Raw genomic sequence first — 14,876 nt, forward strand, 5'->3', positions numbered from 1 at the left:
TGAGCTTCCCTGCCTGATTGCATCTACCACCACCTTGCAATCAGAGGCCACCAGCAAATGGTTGATATAGAGATCTTCTGAAAGTGCTAATGCCTCCTGAACAGCTAGTGCTTCTAGCACCTGTGGGTTGTGCAGTCCCCTGAAAACGAGAGCCGACGCTCCCATGAACAAACCCCTCTCATCCCTGCAAACCACACCAACAGCGCCAAACGTGCCCGAGCGTGACACGGCCGCGTCCACATTGAGTTTGTGGTAATTTGTTGGTGGCTGAATCCACATACGGGGTCGTGGTACTGCTACCCCATGTGCTTCCTCCTTCTTCTTCAAAAACTCTATATCTGGTAAGTAAACTTTGATGAAGTTGTCAGTGGCAAACGGAGTCTGGTATATATCTTCATGTATAGCTTTCCTCCTCGCACTCCAAATCGCCCATAAAGTAACAACCATCAACTGAAATTGCTCCGGTGAAAGAGACTCATTCATAGCAAACAGCCATAGCCGTGCGTCAGGTTTCGAAGTTGCCAACATGTGCTCGACCATCTCGGCTTCTGAAAGTGCCCATACACACCTAGACACATTACATTCTAGCAAGGAATGTCGCCAACTATCCTGCCCTCCACAGAGGGAGCAAGCACTCGTAGTGGCCATATTGCGATGGTTTAGGACATCTCCCGTAGGGAGTGAGTGTTGCGCCAATCGCCAGGTGAAAAATCGCAGTTTCGGTGGCACTGGCATGTACCATAGCGAGTTCCACCCCCTCATCTCATGTTCAGAGTTGGAAGGATCCTGCCTTTCCTCCGGCCATGCCTCGCGCCCGATCTTGATCTTGACAATCATCTTATAGGCTGACCATACAGAAAAACGCCCCCTTGGATCATCATTCCATGCCCAGAAATCGTCCACATGCCGTGTACAGAGCGGGATTTGCAAGATTGCCTCCACATCAATAGGTATGAACACTTGTCTAAGCAAGTCCTCTCGCCACGCAGCTCTGGTAATGATCAATCAGATCAGAAACCAGTTGCGGCGGGTCAGCAACCAAAGAGGCCACCGGCTTCATCATTCTGTGCCTTGGGATCCAACTATGTTGCCATATATTCGTAGTAGTTCCATCGCCAATACGCCGGATAGCTCCTTGGATGATAATATCTCTCCCATCAAGTATAGATCGCCACACCTGAGAAGGATGCGGACCTAGTTGAGCTTCAAGGACTGAACATTGTGGGAAATATGATGCTTTAAGGATTTGTGCACTAAGAGAGGAGGGATCATTCAATAAGCTCCAAATTTGCCGAGACAAAAGTGCCAAGTGAAAAGTTTGGGAGGACTTGGCATGATTCTCTCATGATGCACACCGTCGGACGTATGGGTCTAGCTCCAATTTAAGTACTTGATTTTTTATCACGGCCCATGGCCCACTAGTCGAATGCACCTCTTGTTACCCCGTCACGCTCACGCATGCCCGACGCGGATCAGGAGGAGGCAGACGATATGAGCCGCCTCGACACAGATTCTAGACTAACGCCGGCGCCTTGCATGAACAGTGAACATCCTATGTGTTCACACGGTCTAATTTGTGCATGCATGCATGCTACAGTAGGACAAGTCGTTGAGTGGGCAACAACGCTTTTCCCTTAATAAATCCATGCATGCAAGCCGTATTTATTTATTTAATAATCCCAACGCCCTAACATAACAATGCATGTACGACCGCCAATCAGCTAGACTATCTCATCATTAACAGGTGGAAGCGAACTCATGCGTGGCCCTTAATTATCTGACAGGGATGAAACCACTGAAGATTTAGACTCAGCTTGGCTGAGACTGTGCCCATTGATTCACTGACGCCTCTGAAGCTCCATCTGCCTGAGATGTGCAAATCATGGGCGTCTAAAGATAAAGAGGTAGAGGTGTAAGCTGGCAAGACTGAAGTCAGACTTACCTCTAACGACAGCACCCCGCCTCTTCAGATCCACTGATGAAGAAACCAAATCGATCCATATCACCTCCTCCCTCAAGCTTGTTCCTGATGGTCACAGTTGCGCCTGTGCGATTCAAAATTTGAATCGCAAGGTCACACAGAAGGATTTGGCAACTTTGTCCGGCGTTTTATATCTGAACATTTCATGAAGCACCAATCGAAATTCATGCAGGCAGGGGATCCACACAAAAGATTTTAATCCTACAGCCACGGGCATAAACAGCAGACAGTAAGTACGAAGTAGTTCAGTATGGAGATCCTCAAACAAAGCACAACGAATTGACATCCAGACGATTTACAAACAAGCTCAGTTTATTCTAAAACAACACAACTTATAAGTATTCAGGTACAACACAGCTTCAATTTTTTTCATGTGGTGCAGCTCAACATAACAAGTAATTAATCAGATCAACTCTTCAGTCTAAGCTCAGCCGATTTGTGGCAGTTGTTCTGACGATGCCCTTCAACGTCACAATTTTTACATCTTCCTGGCTTACGAGGCTGTTTTGGCACGTCCCCGCGATCAGGGCAGGTTGTCTGACTGTGACCCTGTCCCCGACGAATCGTGCAAAAATGCATTTGTAATTAGATTCACATATGACCCATTAATAGCAGCTTACTCTAACAGAATTCATCCCATTTTTATGCATACAGTTTACAAACACATTTTCTTTATACGCCATATCTTTATTCAGCAGATAATCGTGCAGCCATTCCATGTCCTCGCTTCATGCCACCACACTCTCGTACACCTCCCCCCATAAACTGCCTGCTCTGTTTTCACTTATCTGAACTAGTTTACTCAAAGGGTTCACTGACAGCAAACATGACTACTTATTCAGTCCATACAAGAAACAACCTGCATCCGCGTGCTGAATCCAGTTTCAACAACTGTACTAATCTAGTACTACCTCTGTAAATTAATATAAGAGCGTTTAGATCACTATTTTAGTATTCTAAAAGCTCTTATATTAGTTTAAAGAGGGAGTACAAATTTAGCTAATGTCTACAGGGCGTGGCAGGCGACCATACCTTCGTCTCCATCCTGGGTGAGTGCTCAGATGCTTGTGGCCGGTCTGCACCCTCGCCTGTTCCCACAGCAGTCGCCGAGCAGATGAGCGCTCTGCACTTGATACACTCGCCGTCGGCAACTCCCCGGCCGGCATCGACAGAACAGGATAGCGAAGAGGCTCCATTGGTATGTCGCTGTCATTCACTTCCTCTATCAGCGTTCTACTGCACGAACACACCCACGACAGGAAAATTCAGATCTTGCACGAATTACAATCCCAAATCAATCTAGGGCCGACGAAGCAGACACAAGGGGCAAGAGTCGCACCTGTTGACCGGCTGCAGCAAGAACTCCATGGCCGCCGGAGCCGCGTCACCGCAACCCTAAGGGATGGAGCCGCCGCCGCTGAGCCGCTCTTTTGCATTTACTGCACCACAATGACGTCGTTAGCACGCTTGAATCACGGACCAGAAATTCGCTCATGTCTCGAGCCACGGCTCTGACGCCCGTTCTCGACGGCCTCGAATAGCCACGCACTTAAGGTCCACCGTCCAGGAGATTTTTCTCATTTTCCTTCTCATTTCCACGCTGTCTGATGCTCCTGACACCGGCCACATCTGTCCGACAAAACGAATCACGAAGCTATATTCGGCGGGACAGATTCCGAGAGCCTGTGTGCTCGTGATCAATTCCTCCGCGTTCGTTTAATTGGACCTAGACTCCAATCATGAAACATCCTGCTCCAGCGGTTATCCACACTGCAATTGTCACAAGGTTCCGATGAATTTCGTTGGAACCTACAAGGGAATGGTCAATTCTCAGTGGAGTCCATGTACAGAGCCTTGCTCCAATTCAATGTGCAGTTGATAATAATAAGAAGATCTGGAAGATGAAAATACCTCTTAAGAATAAAATCTTTACATGGTATCTTGTCGTAGAGTCATTCTTACTAAAGATAACCTTGTTAAGAGGAATTGACATGGAAATACGTAATGTGTTCTTTCAATGTAAATTGGCTCGTTCTATATGGTCAGTCATCCAAATAGCTTCTGGCTTGTACCCTCCTTGTAGCGTTTCTAATATATTTTGCAACTGGTTACATGGGATTGAACACAAGTTCTCTTATCATGGCGGGAGCGGGAGCGCTCGCCGTTATTTGGTCGCTTCTATGTAGAAATGTTAAGGTTTTTAACCGGAAAAGTACATCTCTTATGCAGGTTATCTATAGATGTACTGGGACGCTTCGTTTATGGTCGTCTCTTCAGCGTATGGAGAATTGCGGCCTCGTTATGGAGGTCTGTACACGATTTGGAGGCTACGATGAGGGTTATTTTACCCAACATGGGTGGCAACATGATCTCATGATTGGCCCCCCTACGTCTTAGGCGTTATACAAACACTAGATATTTCTTAGTATTTCGTCTTTTTTAGTTTTTTGTTCTGTGTGTAGACTTATTTTGGCTATGTACATTTTAGTATGCATATGCCGGGTATAATGCTTAAATCTTTTAACTAATAAAGCACCTTTTATCGAAAAAATATCATCTTGGGAATTACGAAGTCACCATAGGCGCCTCATCGTCGACGGAAACGTCTCCTCTCACTGAAAATGCATCGCCAGAAATCCTGAAATAAATGCAGGAATAATGCTAGCACCCGGACTTGAACCCAGATGGGATGGGAATACCAATGTCCCTCTAACCATCCAACCACAGGTTGGTTCGCTCGGGAGCATTTGGTTACTACGCTTGACAAAGATTGAACACAATGTGGGGAAGCGGATTTGTAGGACCCGGTGCTCCACAACCCTATACCAACATTAAATTTTTAAAAATACCGAGAAATTAAGAAAATCTGAGATTTTGGGATATCAAACCTGGGTCCCCAATCTAGTCCAATATGAAATTGTGAAAAAATATGAGAAAAGATATCCGTGGCAAAAAGGACAAAAAGTTCTATGTATAGAAAAAACCGTTTGGATGGATTTTTATTCAGACAATATTTCCTCCCCCATGAATATGTTTCCTGATATATTTTTTCACGAAACTTCCACGGGAGTAGATTAAGACCCTAGGTTTGATAACCCCAAATTTTAGTTTTTTTGGTATTTTTTACGTTTAATACTCTATAGGGGTGTGGAGCACGCAGGATCTCCTGTGTATTTTCCCACAACGGGGTGGCTATTTTAGCTCTGGGTGCATATGCTCCCCCAACCCCTAAAATAAATGAAGTAGAAAATAAACTTCAAAAGTTTTGACTTTTTTTTCCTGCAGATTCTCTTGTTAGTGTAACAAGGGTGCTTGAAAATTCCGTTTCTTATGGACCATGAAAAATTTAGTCTTTTTATCATGACAAATCCAATTTGTATATGGATCATGGCAATCTTTTCACTTTGTGCACCATAGCAAAATGTAGATTTTGCAGGTAGAATGACAATTTCACTATTAAGACCATGGAAAACATGCATTAACTAGGCATGGCAAAAAAAATTAGACCATGATATTTTTTTTGTAGGTATCATGGCAATTCTTATTATTCATACTATGGCAATTTTATTAATTAGAACGTGGCAACTTCATTTTTTGCAACATGGCAAATTTTGTTTTCTATGAACCCATGACAAATTAGTTTATGGAGCATGTTAATCATAGTTATTGAGGCATGGCAAATACACATTTATGCACCCTGGCAATTTTTAATTCACGAACCATGACAAACTTCTTTTCTTTCCAGGACCATGGAAAAAAATTGGACATTGGCAAACTTCTTTTTTAATGTACCATAGAAAATTCACTTCATGTATCATGCAAATCTTACATTTTTCTAAATATTTCCGTGTTCTTTTATATAACAAAATTTGACATTTTTTAAAATACCAAAATCCCTCGCTTTTGCCATGCACCCATCACCAATCCAAAAAAGTTGCCATGAATGTTTGGATAACAAAATTCCTTAAGTTGTTATTTTTAATTTTATTTGTAAATAGCATAGCATTTATTTTTTTTATTTTTCTTCGTACAATGTCAATTGTACAAACATGTTTGTCGAACACGGATTGTCAGCGATCTCAAAATCATTATTTTGTGATTCACTCCAATTATTCCAAACCAAACAAGGATTGCAATCACCATAGAACAGATTAGGGGAGTAGTGAATTCAGAGCTTGCTGGTGGAGAGGCTGCCCATGGCCTTGGCCTTGTCCCGGAGCGCGAACTTCTGCACCTTGCCTGTCGCCGTCTTGGGCAGCTCCTCCACCACCACCACCGTCCTCGGCGCCATGTACCGCGGCAGCCTGCCCCGGCAGAACGCCACCACCTCCTCCGGCTCCACCCTCTCCCCCTTCTTGGCCACGACGAACGCGCACGGCGTCTCGCCCCAGTGCTCGTCCGGCCGGCCCACGACGGCCGCCTCCGCCACGGCCGGGTGCGCGAACAGCGCCGCCTCCACCTCGATGGTGCTGATGTTCTCCCCGCCGGAGATGATGATGTCCTTGGACCGGTCCCTGATCTTCACGTACCCGTCCCCGGGGACCCGCACCGCCAGGTCGCCCGACCGGAACCACCCGCCGGCGAGCGCCTCCGCCGTGGCGGCCGCGTCCTTGTAGTACCCGCTCATCACCGTGTTGCCCCGGAACATCACCTCCCCCATCGTGGCCCCGTCGGCGGGCACGCTGCGCATGGTGGCGGGGTCCTTGACGTCCACCTCCAGGCCCAGGTGGTGCAGCCCCTGCCGCGACTTGATCGCCGCCCGCTCGTCCGCCGGCAGCGCGTCCCACTCGGGCTTCCACGTGCACACCGTGGCCGGGCCGTACGTCTCCGTCAGCCCGTACGAGTGGATCACCAGGAACCCCAGCTCCTCCATCCGGAACAGCACGGCCGGCGGCGGGGGCGCGCCGCCGGTCATCACGGCCACCTTCCTCCCCGCCGGCAGCGGCCGCCTCTCCTCCGGCGCGGCGTGCACGATCATGCCCAGCACCGTCGGCGCGCCGCCCATGTGGGTGACCCCGTGCCGGGAGACGGCGTCGAAGATGGCCGCGCCGGTGACCTTGCGGAGGCAGACGTTGGTGCCGCCCTGCGCCGCCACGCCCCACGCCATGCACCAGCCGTTGCAGTGGAACATGGGAACCGTCCAGAGGTACACCGGCATGGACGGCATGTCGTTGAGCAGCACCGAGGCGAGGCTGTTGAGGTAGGCGCCGCGGTGGGTGTAGATCACGCCCTTGGGCCGCGACGTCGTCCCCGACGTGTAGTTGAGCGCGATCGGCTCGTTCTCGTCCTCCGGCCACCGGACCGCGAACTCCGGCGACCCGCCCCCGCTCACCAGAGCCTCGTACTCGTACACGGTACCCGTCGCACCAGAAAAAGAAGATGTTGATCCGTCGTCGCAGCCGTCGAGCAGCTCTCTGATGAGGACGACGGCGGGGGGCGTGGCGCCGGCGTCGGACAGGAGGCGGAGGGCCTCCCGCGCGACGCCGAGCAGCGCGGCGTCGACGAAGAGGACCCTGGCCTCCGAGTGGCGCAGCAGGACGGAGGCCATGGCGGCGTCGAGGCGCGAGTTGAGCGCGCAGATGACGGCCCCTGCCATGGGCACGGCGAAGTGCAGCTCGCACATCGCCGGGACGTTCTGCGCGAACACGGCGACCTGCCATCAAACGGCACAAGGCACAGCCGGTCAGAACCATTCGATCGCAGCGAATCAGAACCGGTCCGGGACGAATCGGTCCCGGCAAGAAGGATTTTTCAGCAGGTCGCGCGAAAGATGACGATTTTTGGAGGAAAAAATCAAAGTACGGTTGACTGTTGCGATGACGACGGAGAGCAGGGGATGAGCAAGAGTTTTTCATGCTAAGGACAACGGAGTTGGCTGATTGCCAGCGGCGGTGTCTGGTCTGTCTGGATCTTACTTACCAATTGGCGGCGCTGGACGCCGAGGCCGGCGAGCGCGGCGGCGAGGCGGAGGCAGCGGGCCCGGGTCTCCCGCCACGTCCTGGGCGGCGCGTCTCCGGCGGCGGCCACGACGGCGGGGCGGTCCGGGTAGACGAGCGCGGACCGCTCAAGGAAGGAGAGGGGCGTGAGCGGCGCGTGGTTGGCGGCGCAGAGCACGGCGCCCTCCATCGTCTCCCGGCCCGTCGGCGGCGAGCTAGCACACGGCGAGGTTCGTGAGCAGGGAGGGAGGCTCGTGGGGCTCGTGGTGGGTTTGTTTTTGGTTTTGGGCTTCGGTGAGGCGAATACAATACTGCCGCTGATGCTCATATCGAGTGGAGCAGAGCGTGCGTGCGTGCGTGCTGCCGCACTCACCGTCAGCGTCATCTTGTCGTATCTGCACGGAAAACGGCTGGCCCGTGCGGACCCCGCCGCCCATCGTGACAAGGATCGACGGAGGAGCGATGACAGAACCAAAAGTCTTGTGAAATGAAACAGTTCCAACAGCAGGCGGCCACCTCGAAGTGGCAAAGCCATTTGTCAGACGCAACCCTAAAAGGAACGTAGTATTACTGCTCTATTTGGATCTGTAGTATAGTAGTATCCATCATCGCTCGTCGCGGGAGAAGAGGGGCCGGTGCAGGGCGGCGGCGTCCCGGCCATGTGCGGGCTTAAATAGGACAGACGGTCAGTGATCATCCATCTGACCCGGCCTGGTTGCAACTTCCAACCAACGAGAAAACCGCAACGCGTGCTCTCGTGTTTCCTCTCCACTCTTTTCGCGTTTTGCTTGATGCGGCTCGCTTCCTGTACAGCGGCGACAACGAACGAAAGAAGCAGCCAAGGAAGGCGTGGTGCCTTCTGAATCCAGCAAGCTGCACTGCAACCATACGCATGATAAATACTTACACGGAAAGCTCGATATGAAGCTCGAATGGCACGACCAGTGTGGTTCATTCACGCATCACTTCTCCTCAATATCTGGAATATGAATGCAAAAGGAAAACGCCGTGTGTAAACAAACAGAAACCACCAGCAGCGCCATATATATACTCTGAGCGCCGCGAAATTACGCTCAACAGTTAGCAACAAACAACGGGCTTCTCTTCTCCCGGGGCAACGGGATTCAGGCACCTGGCAGATCATGACGAGGCCGGCTTCAGATCCATCTCCACCTGGTGGATCGTCCACTGCATGCCCTCCAATTTCTAGGGTTCGGGATCATCAGGTCAGCGAAAAGGTCCATCGAGCGCGCTGCATACGGTACTTAACGGCGATGGAAATGAAACAGCATTACCTTCACGATCTCATGGTACTGCCTCGCAATCACGTCGAAGTGCGGGTCTACGCCTTGGTACTCGCGGAGACGTGAGACCTGACATGGGGATCAAACACCAAACATGACCGTTAGACGAATAAAAGTGAACACTGGAAGATGGTCTTCTTATCGGATTAAGTGGATCCTAAATTCTCCGAGATGCCATACTTTATTTCTCTCAAGTCTAAACACACAGATAAAGCTGATGACTGTACAACAGTATACATCCTCTAAGCATTTCACATCTCTGGATATTAGGTAGGGTGAACTAAACTTGTCAGAGTTCGTGCACCCCAAGAAACTCAACACTGACTGATCACATGATACTACTACAGGACGCCTAGCTCTTACCTTCACACGACTTACAAGGACACACAGCATTCAATTTCCCACAGGATGGACACTGATAGATGTTCCTTGGCCACTAGCCCCTCTGACATGCTCGAAAGCAGCTGCTAATATTGCCTCTTGTAACTCCCATGCTCTTTGTGAGCTTACGTCGAGATTTACTGAAGGTGTGTGAACAGGCTCCGAGGTTTCACTCACATGGCTAAATGAGTTACTCGTATAACATAACAGGAAGTACGCTAGACTTGCTGGATTTTAACCAGTGATATATCAGTGACAACGACCGCACTATACCATTATTGCAAGAAGCTATGAGCTAACCATCCATTAGCCTAAATAAAAAACAATCATAGCTAAAACCTTTCGAACAACATTGTGCAAATATGAAAGGGATTCATTGACGAATGATGTTTGCTACCAATAACCAAACATTTGAAAGGCAACAGAGAGTAAGGTGTTGTATCATACCGCTTCATTATAGGAATTGGATGCTTCTTTCGTTGCCTCCACAAGATATTTCCTGCAATAAACAGTAAATCGGATAAGGTGGTTGCTTACTACAGAGAAAAAACCTACACATTTTCCATGTTAGAAATAATAAGTGCTGCTTCCCTCAATGATAAGATTAGTTTAAAGATACATTAAGTTGGATGTACCTGATTCTATGCAATGCAGGTACTGTTTCCTTCGTGTAGGTGTCACGCAAGAGATGGTGCTCCAGGTAGCTAGAACACAAAGGAAAGAAAAAAAAATACAGTTCATTCAGTCTTCTGAACCTATCACTGATTATAGAAAAAAATACATAAAGGCAGAGAGATTCAAAGCTCAATGGGTTTTTTCTAGCAAGAGCTTATATCATGCTGTTCAATTATGCTTAACGCGATACAGATTAATATCAGCTTACTGAAAACTGAAAAGTTACACACTAGTCAAACATTAAGGTGCCGACAAGTCAGGTGCCAACCTTAGTTTAGCATTCATAGTACGGCATCTTTTAATAAGCCAGGTCTTCTTCACATCATCCTGTTAGGCCATACATAGAAAGCCAACAGACGTCAAGAAATAGTAATAACCCCATTAATAAGTACCAGTATAAAAGGAGCATGAAAAAGCCTTACATATTGGTGCTGGTGTTCTAACTTCTTGTCTTTAACAAACTGTATAAGTACAGCAAGAATTTGCTCCAGGACCTTGGAAGTTTGAACAGCCACAAATATTTTGACAGATTTCAGCGAATGAATTTGCATTAAATAAAATGGACTAGCCACCAGAGTTATGTTTAAGAAATTTGTCTACCTATGAAGACTCACATTATAGTGCTCAGCAAATTTCCTGTCCATCGAAGCAAGATCCTCCAGTAGAAGGGACTCTTCCTTTTCTATTCCTTCGATAATTAATTTCACCCTGCCCAAGGAGAAAAGGGAACTAAGATAGGTGTCTATAAGGAACTCCCAGTTAATCTTTAATTCCAAACAAGAAAGGTGAACAACTGGGCATTGTCACCAAGAAGTTAACTATATAAATGATGGGGCTGTCCAAAGAGAAGAGATGACACCAGTACTATAAAAAAAGGTCTAAAAATCGATGTAAGATGTTACAAGAAAACCGATGATAGTTTCTTCAGAAATTACACCTGGCCAAAGAAAACTTGGTTGTGTAAAACAACAATCATAAGAGAGAATAAGATGGGAAGATAATCACCTTTCTGGAAGCCTGGCACTTGAAATCTGATTGATGGATGACGAATCTGCAACATATTCAAATGTTATGATAAGAGAAGGTCAAAACTTATAGATCATAAAAACCGATATCTGAACGTCCATGAGATTCAGTATTTCATCAGTAACTGACCCCTTTCATCCATTGCAAAAAGATCAGCTAAAGCGTCACACTTAGCTTCTAACCGAGCCTCAATCTCTCTTGCCACAGATCTCTGATACTCGACCATGTCCTGCAATGTCAAATCACGGGTGGATTCTTTCAAACTTAAAACCACAATGTATTTCTTTCACTTTCCAAACTAAGCACTAACAGTTTCACAATTCCACGAAGAGCATACATGAATTACACAACACTTAAACAAATTGTGAAATCACTTGGTGATAGTTCAGAAAATAACTTAGACTGCGAGAGCTTCAAGGATTTTACATACCACAGTCATGGCTGGCTGCTGTTGCTGCACCTGGTAGAGATAATCTGATGTTATCCCAAGAAAGCGATCAGGAACACCACCTGCCCCGGGCTCAACCAGCTCCGAACCACCACCACCAGCGGCAGCGGCAGCAGTCAACGCACTACCGGTGCTGCCATAGTTATTGTAGTTAGTCGAGATTGAGGTTGAGCTTGGCGTGGCACTTGTTACGGTACTGTCAAATGAAACCCTTGACAAGGTGCTCAGCTTTTCTATCTCCTCCTCATGCACCTCCCCGTCCTGCGAGAGCAGTGGGAGCCTCAACCTCTGGGCCGCCTCGGCGACCGCCAAATGGTGCTCCAAGGACTCGTAGACCTGAATCATTCCCAGCAAAGTAAGTACGCTAAACCACCACGTTCCATTTTTATTTATTTTTGCCAGGTAATTTCTGGATCACCACCCAAATTGATCAGATAAGCAGAAAACATTTCCTACTGTACTTCTTTAACCAGTTCGATCCACATTTCCTAGCCCTATCTGCACGAATCACCGGACAGGTGCGAACATTTTCAGAGACTGGGAGAAGCTGAACCTACCTCCGGGGAGCAGTTGAGCTTCTTGGCGGCACCGGCGCTGCCCGCGGCGGTCGCGTGCTGGTACTCCTCCACCATGGCCATCGCCTCCGCGTACACCGCCTACGGAATAGTCTTATCAGATCTGATCAGAACCGCGCGAATTCTAGATCGGGCGAGCGGGCGGGGGGCAAAACTCACCAGGGCCTCGAGGTAGCGGGCGCGCTCCGCCGCGACCTCCTCGCGCGCCTGCAGGTGCAGAACACGGGATCAGCGGTGCGAGAGAGAGGTGGGTGGTGCCGGCGCGACGTACCTGGAGGAGGTCGGAGTGGGCGGAGCTGGAGAGGAGGGAGGCGTCCGGGGCGAGGTGATGGCGCTGGAGCTGCTCCACCAGGTGGGCCACCTCGGGCGGCGGTGGCGGGAGGGACGCCGCCGCTGCGGCGGCTGCGGCGGCCTTGGACATCGCGGGCGGCAGCTCCGGCGGAGGCTTCCACGAGTTGGATTCGAACTGGTGGGAATGGCTGGTGGATTCGTCAGGTCGAGGAAGCCCGCAGCCGTTGGATCGGACAGGGACGGACGAGATCGACCGGGGTTGCGGCCGGCCGGCCGGCCGGCTTATCACGAAATGGGTTCAATTTTGAATTTCAGAGGCGCTGCTGCGAGATGTCTATGCAGGCAGGAATGCTAGTGCTAGCACTAGAAATACGAAAACACATGAATGATAGGAAACATGGAATCAAATATCACGACATATTTTCTAAGCCAGACGTGTGTGGGATACTAAGAGCCCGTTTGGAAGCTCTCCAGCTTCCGAAACGAGCCAGCTTCTCGCGGGAGCTGGGCCTGGTGGCTTCTCGCGGGAGCTGGCCTGTTGGCTTCTTGCGTTCGTCAGGGCGAGCTGGCTTCTCGCGGGAGAAAACGGTTCGAGGGTCGGTCACGAGAGAAAACGGTTCGAGCGTCCGCTTCGAGAGGGCAATCGAGTGCAATTTCCTACAATTTATACTTCTCGTTTTTTCGAAGCTGGGCTGGGGCTGCTCCCAAAAATTGCACTGCCTGCTGCTCGTTCTCCAGGAGCCAGATTCTCGGAGCGCTTCCGTTCGGCTGGCTTCTCGCGGGCTTCTCGGAAAGTTGGAAGCCAGTAGACATCCGAACAGGTCCTAAGGGCATTTATAGAGGCAGTGCTAGTTATCAATTTTCGGTAATTTTAAAGAGCGCATGTTTGTTGTGGGGACTTTCCAACACGATTCCTTGTGCACCGTTGGATTTCGGCTTCTGGTCAGCGCACGCATGATACGATGAAAAAGTGACACCGTCGCGTTATGACGTAAACACTTGACAACAACGTCACGCCATGATGATGTCCTTGATTTTCCAGACTATCACATGAAATCGACAAATAAAAAGTCGTGTTCTATTTCGACTCTACAAGAATTATTAGCAAAGGTAACAAGGTCGACTGAACCGACTCTTTGGTTAAGAGATTGAGTCTTACTATCTCTTGGATTCACTTTCTTTCTCATTAGTCATTATTCTTCAAACAAGATTTGGACAAGGAACATCGGTGCGGATTGTAGATGCCCTAACACAAGAACTCCATGAATACTTATTTGTTTATTTTTGCGTAGGTCGGAAATCAGAATATTGAATTGAGTCTAAGCCTTATAAGAACATTCATATGAAAAAAAAGTTACAAATAAGCCCAAGGAAAATGCATTCTCGTCTTCAACCTGCACAAGATGATGGCACACCGTTAGCCTAGCTCAATGCCGAAGCCACCTTAATTGCCGTCTAGCAAGTCACCAAACATTATCACGAAACGACGCCAACATCGATAATCCAAAGCATGAATTGTCGATTTGGAGAAGAAGACGAAGGTTGGAAGAGGAGACCCAACCTCGCGCCAAAGCCAAAATAATCGCTGTATGATTTTCTAGGCTCCATGTTGTCCATCTTCAGTCTTGATTTTAGGAGTAACCAGTTGCGCACTAGGCAATAATCAATCATGCAAAGTTGTTGTGTAGACTAAATCCTTTGTTTTCTCTGCTAGATGAAAATTATTTGAAAGTGTCGCTCAAAGCTAGAATACATAGGGCTAAATTGATCTGTTAAGACAACCAAAGAATAAAAATCTGTGAAGAACATAAAGACATTACATAGGTGTATGAGACAATTTCTTGACAAATCGGTCGATTTCGAGTTTCTTGAGTTTGACTTTCCGGGTTGGAATGAGTACCCTCCCACCCTCCCCAGTTAATAGTGGGCTTAAGATGTAATCATGATGTCATGTATGGTTCATAGTGGGCGTAGGATGTAATCATGTCATGTATTATAATCTGTCTGGGTGCTTTACAAACCACTCATATATTTATAGACTTTATACCAATTAAATATAGGTGGTGGTCATAGGCAGTATATCATTAGATTTGTATTTAAAAACTTTTCTCTGGCGGTCATGATGCACCCGGGTGACTGCGGGGACTTCACGATATACTGCCTGACCGTGCTCCTACCACCACCCGAGTAAAGGCATAATGAGGAATACACATAGCGGCCTCTTATTTTTTCAGCCCCACTTAGCTCAAATATGTCGTT

The 14,876-nt window shown here is 48.4% G+C and overlaps 3 protein-coding genes across 3 annotated transcripts; all 3 read right to left on the reverse strand.

Annotated features, from left to right (window-relative positions):
- Positions 1-2,246: 2,246 nt before the first annotated feature.
- LOC119322439 lies at positions 2,247-3,683 on the reverse strand. Its single transcript, XM_037595926.1, has 3 exons — positions 3,321-3,683; positions 3,014-3,217; positions 2,247-2,530 (listed from the first exon to the last, which is right to left on the reverse strand). Exons 1-3 carry the CDS (start codon positions 3,347-3,349, stop codon positions 2,398-2,400), a joined length of 366 nt encoding a protein of 121 aa, XP_037451823.1. The 5' UTR covers positions 3,350-3,683; the 3' UTR covers positions 2,247-2,397.
- A 2,333-nt stretch (positions 3,684-6,016) lies between these two features.
- Positions 6,017-8,544, reverse strand: LOC119322437 (probable acyl-activating enzyme 1, peroxisomal). Its single transcript, XM_037595924.1, has 2 exons — positions 7,901-8,544; positions 6,017-7,634 (listed from the first exon to the last, which is right to left on the reverse strand). The coding sequence occupies exons 1-2, from the start codon at positions 8,450-8,452 to the stop codon at positions 6,150-6,152; spliced, it is 2,037 nt and encodes a 678-aa protein (XP_037451821.1). The 5' UTR covers positions 8,453-8,544; the 3' UTR covers positions 6,017-6,149.
- Positions 8,545-8,864: 320 nt separating this feature from the next.
- Positions 8,865-12,803, reverse strand: LOC119322438 (AUGMIN subunit 4-like). Its single transcript, XM_037595925.1, has 13 exons — positions 12,598-12,803; positions 12,486-12,533; positions 12,309-12,407; positions 11,734-12,087; positions 11,433-11,532; positions 11,283-11,328; positions 10,892-10,985; positions 10,700-10,771; positions 10,546-10,604; positions 10,238-10,306; positions 10,050-10,101; positions 9,213-9,290; positions 8,865-9,123 (listed from the first exon to the last, which is right to left on the reverse strand). Exons 1-13 carry the CDS (start codon positions 12,745-12,747, stop codon positions 9,058-9,060), a joined length of 1,287 nt encoding a protein of 428 aa, XP_037451822.1. The 5' UTR covers positions 12,748-12,803; the 3' UTR covers positions 8,865-9,057.
- Between the last annotated feature and the right edge of the window lie 2,073 nt (positions 12,804-14,876).

This window comes from Triticum dicoccoides, chromosome 6B, assembly GCF_002162155.2.
Source record: "Triticum dicoccoides isolate Atlit2015 ecotype Zavitan chromosome 6B, WEW_v2.0, whole genome shotgun sequence".
Lineage (NCBI taxonomy): Eukaryota > Viridiplantae > Streptophyta > Magnoliopsida > Poales > Poaceae > Triticum > Triticum dicoccoides.

What these genes read in the sequence shown, in the direction of transcription:
- LOC119322439 (XM_037595926.1), bottom strand. Translation starts at nt 3,349, where the DNA reads ATGGAGTTCTTGCTGCAGCCGGTCAACAG. An exon ending in TTGCTGCAGCCGGTCAACAG is followed by an intron (nt 3,218 to 3,320) that starts GTGCGACTCTTG and finishes GTGTTCGTGCAG; the next exon opens with TAGAACGCTGATAGAGGAAG. An exon ending in CACCCAGGATGGAGACGAAG is followed by an intron (nt 2,531 to 3,013) that starts GTATGGTCGCCT and finishes CGTCGGGGACAG; the next exon opens with GGTCACAGTCAGACAACCTG.
- LOC119322437 (XM_037595924.1), bottom strand. Translation starts at nt 8,452, where the DNA reads ATGGCTTTGCCACTTCGAGGTGGCCGCCTGCTGTTGGAACTGTTTCAT. An exon ending in GCGTCCAGCGCCGCCAATTG is followed by an intron (nt 7,635 to 7,900) that starts GTAAGTAAGATC and finishes GTTTGATGGCAG; the next exon opens with GTCGCCGTGTTCGCGCAGAA.
- LOC119322438 (XM_037595925.1), bottom strand. Translation starts at nt 12,747, where the DNA reads ATGTCCAAGGCCGCCGCAGCCGCCGCAGCGGCGGCGTCCCTCCCGCCA. An exon ending in TTTTGCAATGGATGAAAGGG is followed by an intron (nt 11,329 to 11,432) that starts GTCAGTTACTGA and finishes AATATGTTGCAG; the next exon opens with ATTCGTCATCCATCAATCAG. An exon ending in AATTTGCTGAGCACTATAAT is followed by an intron (nt 10,772 to 10,891) that starts GTGAGTCTTCAT and finishes CAAACTTCCAAG; the next exon opens with GTCCTGGAGCAAATTCTTGC.